This window comes from Glandiceps talaboti, chromosome 21 (assembly GCF_964340395.1).
Source record: "Glandiceps talaboti chromosome 21, keGlaTala1.1, whole genome shotgun sequence".
NCBI classification, from domain to species: Eukaryota; Metazoa; Hemichordata; class Enteropneusta; family Spengelidae; genus Glandiceps; species Glandiceps talaboti.
Genome location: NC_135569.1, coordinates 18319257 through 18328756, shown reverse-complemented (window position 1 = coordinate 18328756; position 9500 = coordinate 18319257). Strand labels below are relative to the sequence as shown.

Genomic DNA, 9500 nt, shown 5'->3' with positions numbered 1-9500 from the left:
TGCTTTTTCCTGGACAACCGCAAGATTGACATTATCGAGACTAAAGTTGATTTACTCGAGGTACTGGAGATTATATTTAAGTATCATATGGTTCTATTCTGAGTTGGCCGGGGGGGTGGGGGGGGGGGGGTGCTAGTATAAACATTCATTATAGGTTCATTATATGGGCCTTGATTTGTTAGCGTGCCTAGGGGAGACAATCATCTGACACACAAAAAACAAATGAAAAACAACAACAACAAGAACAACAAACCTATTTGTCTACTAAAATCAAATGATTGGCAAAAAATGTATCTAGAATATTAAAACCAGAACCAAGGGTCACCATTGGAAAATTTAGATCCGACTATCTGAGTGATCAGTCACTCAAAGTTTACATCTATAATCGTGATAATTTCCACTGTAAATAATAAAATCTATACAGCTGTGACTTCAGAGTTTTGAGACCATACAGATGTGCCTCCATCACTATAACCAGTATACTCATGTGCTGACAGAAGTTACGAAGGGAGGAAGGGAGATTTGGAGATGGGTGTATTGTTTAGCAGTACTGCCAATTACATAAATAAATTAATGGCAGATTACTGATTACATTAAAATAAATCCCAATTTTACAAAATATGCTTCATTGCATTAAGAAGCCCTCTAACCTACACTCATATCCCTTTAAGAATTAAAGCCATCCACCTATATCTCACTAACCCACTCACCCTCGTTTATATAGCACTCACTCACTCACTCACTCACTCACTCACCCCCCCCCCCCACACACACACACACACATACATACACAATGCATCATGGATGTGGATGCCCTTAAAAACACTGTCCACGTGATCTCAGGGAGCTGTTTGTGTTGTGACAACTTTAGAAACACTCACTCACCCAACCATAAGTGGTAAGGTGTCAAGGTTGATTGAGATTTGGCTAAGGAACAGGGAGCAGCGAGTTATTCTGAATGGAACTGCGTCGAAATGGAGCAGAGTTTAAGTGGAGTTCCGCAGGGGTCTGTGTTAGGTCCAATTCTGTCCCTCATCTATATAAATGACATTGAGGAGAATATTATTAGCAAAGTTCTTAAGTTTGCAGATGATACAAAGTTAATTTGCAAACTTGTATCTGAAGACGATGCTGAAGTGTTACAGAAAGACTTGGAAACCTTAGTTGAGTGGTCTTGTGACTGGCAAATGCTATTCAACGTGAATAAGTGTAAGGTCATGCATGTGGGTTACAATAATCCCAACTATCCGTACACCATGAATGGTAGTAGATTGTCATCTGTAGAGTCTGAAACAGATCTAGGGGTTTTGATTCACAACTCACTGAAACCGAAACTGCATATCGCAGGGAAGGTAAATAAAGCAAATCGAGTACTTGGTTTGGTAAAAAGAACATTCACCTGTAAATCGAAGGATATTCTATTGCCACTCTATAAATCGCTAATTCGTCCGCACCTTGACTATGCTTCCCCAGTGTGGTCCCCACATGCGAATAGGGATTTTGTGTTATTGGAAAAAGTGCAGCGTCGCCGCGTCAGTTCACCAGGATGATTCCGCAGTTTGGTGCCTTGAATTATGAGGACAGATTACGCGTATTGAAACTGACAACTTTAGAAACCAGACGGATTAGAGCTGATTTGCTGGAAGTGTATAAACTTTTCCATGGGCATACTCTTGTTGATCCAGTTGTGTTTTTCAACGTATCTACTTTGACAACAAGAGGACACAGTTTGTAATTATTTAAGGACAGATCCAGATTGGATATTCGTAAATATTTTTTCAGTCAACGTGTCGTAGACATTAGGAACAATTTACCAGAAAGGGTTATTGCTAATTCATCAGTTAATCATTTTAAAGCGTGTATTGATAACCATCTCAGAACAGTAAGGGGTCTTTAAAAGCCTCAATGGCTTCCTATCCCATGTAAATTCACGGTAAGTTCACTCACTCACTCACTCACTCACTCACTCACTCACTCACTCAATCACCCACCCAACCCTTACAGCAATAGCCTATAGGATCCTATAGAAACCTATAGGCGAGTTGGCCTATAGACATTCATGCCTAAAGAAACCTATAGGATCCTATAGGCGAGTCGGCCTATAGACACTCATGCCTATAGAAACTTATAGAAACCTATAGGCGGTTTGGCCTATAGACACTCATGCCTATAGAAATCTATAGCCGAGTTGGCCTATAGACATTCATGCCTATAGAAACCTATAGGATCCTATAGGCGGTTTGGCCTATAGACACTCATGCCTACAGAAACTTATAGAAATCTATAGGCGAGTTGGCCTAAAGACATTCATGCCTATAGAAACCTATAGAAATCTATAGGCGAGTTGGCCTATAGACATTCATGCCTATAGGATCCTATAGTCAGGTGGCTTAACACCAGTTTTAAGGATTATTGTTACATGCCGGATAAAAGCACCAAATTTGGCATGAATGTTCCTTAGGACCTACAGATTGATTTTAGATTGGGAGCCCTCTTCAATATTTGCATAAATTTGCATAAATCAATAAAATTCAAAATGGCCGCCACAACACTTTAAAAATCTCATATTTCTGGAAAAAAGTATACTTATTGGAGACATAATAACCCAAATTTTTGGCACAAGTGTTTCCCAGTACCTATTCCTTGATTTTAGTTGAAAAATGATCTTGAATTTGAACGTAAAGGTTTGATAAATCAATACGTTTCAAACATGGCCATTATCATTCTTGAAACCTCGTATGTCTGCTAAAAAGCATACTTGCTGCACTTCTTGAAGACAATTTTTTGTCAATATATAAATCTTATTCCTGCAACAATCAGAATTATGCTTTGAACAAATATGATTACCATTAATTCACACTTAGATCTGCAATAACTTTTTTTCGAATCAGTATATCGTCCCTTATAGGATGCAAATCATCATTATTACTCACACCCTGAAGAATACATGTATATATGTGCAGTAGTCAAATATGTGCATTGCCAAGCAAATAGAAATGTCGTCTGTGTTGCCTCGTTTATAGCAAACCCTTTATGAATATTGTTATAACCCCCCCCCCCCTTTATATAGGATCTGGCTGGATGGGGGTTATTACTTAAGTTCAGTCCAGGCATCTGTCCTTTGGTGCAAAGTCAATTCTTTGACAGGAATTGCACACATTCAATAATAGTTGGATGATGAAGTAGGGTTCTTGAAGGCAATATGGTTGGCAGATAATTTTATTTGTACATTTGCGCATCTGGAACACCTTCAGCCTTGTCTACAGAGGTGTGAAATTTCTTCATATTACACTTAGTCACTGCAATGGAGGATGTCATCATAGTTACTCGTGGAACATTGGAACAACTTTCATGAAGGAATTTTTTTTATATCCTGTAGATGGTACATGTACTATGACAGAGAATTTGCTAATTTACAGTTAAAAAGTTGAGATGGCTTTAAAAGTTCCATGAAAAACGGTCAAGAGATGCAATTAAGCTTTATGGTCCAGGTTTTTAATAAATAGATCTTTACAGAAAAGTAGGGGTGCTATCATAAATCTATAAAAGTTTCATTTATATACTGATGTCCATTTTATTATAATTGCTCTATCATTTTTCTGACCATTTCTTTTCATCAAATTCAAAAGCAATAGTCTAGCCAATAATGAGACTAACCAAGGAGTTAAGGTACATTTGTTGCAATGTATAGAGAACATGGCCTCTTAAAAAGTTTAGCCTTGAGGGAAGAATTTTCTAGACATTCTGGCAAGAAGCTGGCAGCTTATCTACGTGCAATTGAATCAAATTTTCTTCTTACTATCACTAGCTTTTCTAAGATAACATCAAATCAGTGAGCCCTTTTAAATGCATTTCTATTTTTGTTTGGGCGGGGGGGGGGGGTGAGAATGATTTTTCCAACCATACTATTAGTGTGCACTTAATCCTGCTAATATATAGCTTATATGTATGAAATAATAATATTGTTTATCACATTACTACTTCTTTAATATGCTTTTTTAAAATATGTAAATTAATGGCTGCCACAATTTTCAGCCTTTTCTGTTTAGTTCATCAACAAACACTATGAACTCACAAACGTTCTCCCTAGATAATGTAAAAATCATATATTACATGTGATTGAATAGTGAAATAAAAGGCTGTTTTCAACATATAAATCTGATACCTGTCATTCACAAATATACTATATACATGTACTAACATTTATTTTGCTGAACTATCATTCCTACAACAAAAATGTACATTTCTTAAAGATGTTACATAGGCTAGGTGTGTGTTTTGTCACCCTTGTACCTCAACTCTAGTGTATATCAGGAAAGTTAGTGAATGAGGGAGGGGTTATGTTACAAAAGATACCAATAGAAGAATAAGGGCTTATGAAAGTATCTTTGATCAATGAGACAGAGAAGTTTTGCCAATAGCACACCTGTATATGTTACACTACCATAAACAATACAGGTAGTTGCTAAACTGACCAGGTATTGATTAAATAGTACATGAAATGATGAAAGTAATGAAATTTGGTAATATTAGTGCAACGTATATAATTTATATTACATATTTGTATAAACAAAATGACACTTTATTTCATTTAGTTATGCAAAATATTTCATGACCAGAAATGACAATTTTCAAGAGTGACAGCAAACATTTTTGATTTTACTGAATGTATGTAATCATTTAGTGATCTCCTGAGCCAAAATCAAGAAGTAGGTCCTAAGGACCACTCATGCCCAATCTATTTCAATAAAAAGTTCTGCAAAGTATGCTATATCTCAGAAAAATGGGCTTTTAAAGAATGACAGCCACCATGTTGAATTTCTTGATTTATGCAAATGTCTGCAAATATTTACAAGGGCTCTCACTCTAAATACTATAAGTAGGTCCCCAGGATCACCCATACCCAACTTGGTGCTTTTATTTCATTAAAAAGGCAAAGTATGCTATATCTCAGAAATATGGGATTTTTAAGAATGATGGCTGCCATGTTGAATTTCATTGATTTATGCAAATGTCTGCAAATATTCACAAGGGCTTCCATTTTAAATGCAATATGTAGGTCCTCAGGATCACTCGTACCCAATTTGGTGCTTTTATTTCAACAAAAATTTGTATATCGCAGAACAATGGAATTTTTAAGAATGATGGCTGCCATGTTGAATTTCATTGCTTTATGCAAATTTCTGCAAATATTCACAAGGGCTCCCATTTTAAATGCAATATGTAGGTCCTCAGGATCACTCGTACCCAATTTGGTGCTTTTATTTCAACAAAAAGATCTGCAAAGTATGCTACATTGTATATCGCAGAACAATGGAATTTTTAAGAATGATGGCTGCCATGTTGAATTTCATTGATTTATGCACATTTCTGCAAATATTCATAAGGGCTCCCATTCTAAATGCAGTAAGTAGGTCCTCAGGATCACTCGTACCCAATTTGGTGCTTTTATTTCAACACACAGTTCTGCAAAGTACATGCTATATCTCAGCAAATGAGATTGATTGTGAGTAATGGTGGCCATTTTGAATTTCATTAATTTTATTCAAACGTATGCAAATATTCAGGATGGCTGCACTCCTACATTCAATAAGTAAGTCCTCGAGACCACTCATACCCAATTTGGTGCTTTTATTTCATCACAAAGTTCTGGAAAGTGGGATTGTTTGTGAGTGATGGCGGCCATTTTGAATTTTATTGATTTATGCAAATTTATGCAAATATTCACGAGGGCTCCCAATCTAAATTCAATAAGTAGGTCCTAAGGAACATTCATGCCAAATTTGGTGCTTTTATCCGGCGTGTAACAAAAAAGTTGCTAAGCCACCTGACTACTATAGGCGGTTTGGCCTATAGACACTCATGCCTATAGAAACTTATAGAAACCTATAGGCGAGTTGGCCTATAGACATTCATGCCTATATAAGCATAGAATCTTGTGGACATAACTAGTCTATTGACATACATGCCTATAATAACCATAGGCCACTTGTTCTGTGCAAGGTGTATTTGTATAGTAATTCTTTCAGAGACCAATGGGTTTGGAAGCTTAGGGTACCATGTACAGTGACATCAAAGTCAAGGAAATGATGTGTGAATTGCAATTAGCTTGAGAGAATAGTCATGAATATTCATTACCCCGTATCTCTCTTTGTTGTAAGACAGCTTATCCTGGTGCATTTTGGGATAGCATCATGTTTGTGGTTTTAGACAAAGCATGGACAAAAGGATACATGCATGTACATGCTATAAGTTTGCCTGAAAAGTGAACTAGTTTTCAACAAATCAAGCAATTGTGGTGGCAGGAATGGCATGAAGAATATAGCTAGTAGAGACCAAAAGGCTGATAAATGAAAAGGACCTTGTTTTAAGATATGTTTCCTTGTTTGTATGGTAAGTACAGATTCCTGTTTTACAAATGTAAAAACTAGTCAATGGGCATGCACTTGTTCTATTTTCTGATTTGAGAGTTTCAAGAGTTGTTACAGTAGCTGTTTCTATATCTTTTATTTCATGATTTGAGGGAAACAGCTTGGCTATTTTATGCCAGATTATATGTGCAATATTGTGCTGCCCTCCAATATATGTAGTATGTTTTTTCTCTCCTATAAACATTAACAAATACATGTATGATTCATGTACCTTATGCTTGTCATACTGATCGAGACAAGTAATATATTTGAAATGAATATGATTGAAAATAAAAAAAATAAAGAATGTGATGGAAAATTTTCAGTCATAAAAAGAAATGCATATGGTGATGTAAAAATACATAAGACCAAATGGAGAAAACAGGAACTTGAAATATGTTATATTCTAATATATTTGAACATAAATTTCCTTTCAGAAAACAGCTTAGAGATACCTAACTGTCTGGACAACTCAAACCATGGATAAATCCACCAGAGATAAATCCACCTTTTTACAGCTGTCCCTCCAGATCATCCAAAGTGAAAATTCAGTTTAGGCCTTCTTGCCAAAAGGAGTGAGTGATCACAATTTTCCAGAAGAGTTTGTCCAGTATGTAAGAAGATGACAATATGAAGATCTATGCTTCAATATAAAGACCGAAACTCAAAGAACATAAAAGGCACCATGACAGCTAGCAATGGAGCAACAAGCAGGCTATCACCAAGCAAATGATGACCATAGTGCATAGTAACAACAGAAGATTCCAGTAATAATTTTAGGTATCGAGGAAAATTCATTAAAATATAGGAAGAGATACCATACATGGCTGGGAACCTTTACTCGTTCTGCAGGACACACTAGTACTGTTAAGTAACAGCACAAAGTCAAAGACAAGTCATCTGGAATTTACAATGACATCAAATTTTAAACCAAAAAACCCAGAGTTCAGTCAAGGACTATTTTTAAGCAAATCTATCTGCTATTTGACCACTTTAATACTTGTGTTCAGAGAGGTATTTGAAAACTTTGTGTTTCTAAACATACATTTTTCAGTAAATAAAAGTTTAAAAAGATCAAAGTTTGATTTTTGTTTAGTCTTAACAAAATTCTTTTTCTTGTCTCAAGAATTCATTTTCCAGAATATTCTTGTGACATTAATTCATTTTCTAAGTCTAGAAAGTGTGTAGAAATTCAATGCTGGCCTATAGAAACCTATACGCTGACCTATAGACATCTATAGGCTGACCTATATATGTCTATAGGCTGGCCTATAGAAACCTATAGGCTGACATATAGACATCTATAGGCTGGCCTATAGAAACCTATAGGCTGACCTATAGATGTCTATAGCCTGACCTATAGACATATGTAGGCTGGCCTATAGAAACATATAGGCTGAACTATAGATGTCTATAGCCTGACCTATAGACATATGTAGGCTGGCCTATAGAAACTTATAGGCTGAACTATAGATGTCTATAGCCTGACCTATAGACATATGTAGGCTGGCCTATAGAAACCTATAGGCTGACCTATAGATGTCTATAGCCTGACCTATAGACATATGTAGGCTGGCCTATAGAAACATATAGGCTGAACTATAGATGTCTATAGGCTGACCTATAGACATCTATAGGTTGACCTATAGAAACTTTTAGGCTGACCTATAGGCATCTATAGGCTGGCCTATAGGAACCTATAGGCTGGCCTATAGAAACCTATAGACTGGTCTATAGAAACCTATAGGCTGACCTATAGACATCTATAGACTGGCCTATAGAAACCTATAGGCTGGCCTATAGAAACCTATAGGCAAAACAGCCCAATTCTCTATAGGATCCTATAGGCCGGTCTATAGACATGTCTATAGGCCGCCTATAGGATATTTCTGTAAGGGAACCACCACACTCCCCCCCCCCCCACACATACACACATACATACACAATGCATACAATAGATGTGGATGACCTTAAAAACACTGTCCACGTGATCCCAGGGAGCTGTTAAGTTGCAGACAGCCTTGAAGCGGGTCGTTCGTTGTACTTATTATTATATAGTTTGTGTTACCCTGCAAGAACCAAGCGTTGCTTACGCGTATATGTAAATGTGCCGAGCAGTGAGTGAGTAAGTGATTACACATAAGTGGACCACTGGACCTTGCCAACTATAGTTTGTGTTAGTAAGATTAAATAGCTATGCAACCAACTCTCTACTCAAAACTACAAAAATACATGGCTTGTACCAGAAGAATAGATGCTCTATCTGTAGCTTTTAACAGAAGACGGATTTGTCAATGGATGAAACAACCTTCATCGTCACAGCAAGTGTTTGTAGCCAACCACCAACAAGTTAGAGCACTGTCCACAGCCAACCATCAAAGGTAAGGAATTAGATGACAGTTTATCATAAACAATTGGTTCGATCGGCCACGACAGCAAACTAGGTCAACTTTGTCAAGCCTTCCTCCTCGTCCAGGTGTCACCAAAGGGTCAGAGTTCACGACGGCTGTGGTATATAATATATATCATTTGTGTGTTTGTTTGTTTGTTTGTTTGTTTGTTTGTTTGTTTGTTTGTTTGTTTGTATATGTCGACCCTAGATAATGCATTACATTAATAATAATAATAATAATAATTAAATAATAATAATAATAATAATAATAATAATAATAATAATAATAATAATAATAATAATAATAATAATAACTTTATTCGTCATGTCGATCATGAAATTTTCGTTGCATTGACAGAAAACAGACAAACTACATATCCACACAGTTTACATTAACTTAAATACATAATCCATGAAAAGTAAAGTTAGGATTACAATACATATAAATACATACAGACAGTAGCGGTTACATGTTATTGATGAGATGAATAGATCTTGGAACAAAGCTATACTTAAATCTGTTTGTACGTGCATGTGGTACTCTGAGGCGACGACCACTTGGTAGATATTCATATTCTGCATGTAGCGGATGTGTTGAATCTTTGATAATTTTTGTAGCAGTCTTAAACGATTTGTGTTTATACAATGTAGAGTTATCAGATAGTTCGTAGAATTCATTATTAACTAATTTTCTGCAT

At 36.2% G+C, this 9500-nt stretch overlaps 1 protein-coding gene across 2 annotated transcripts in view; it reads left to right on the top strand.

Moving 5' to 3' along the window:
• Positions 1-8649: 8649 nt before the first annotated feature.
• Positions 8650-9500, top strand: part of LOC144451464 (dimethylglycine dehydrogenase, mitochondrial-like) — a 46059-nt gene continuing 45208 nt past the window's right edge. For both annotated transcript variants that reach the window (XR_013482297.1, XM_078142307.1), the window contains exon 1: positions 8650-8791. Coding sequence is in view for 1 of the 2 variants with exons in the window: in XM_078142307.1 (XP_077998433.1) it covers positions 8709-8791 (83 nt within the window). In the remaining variant the exon portion in view is untranslated. The remainder of the gene's footprint in view (positions 8792-9500) is intronic.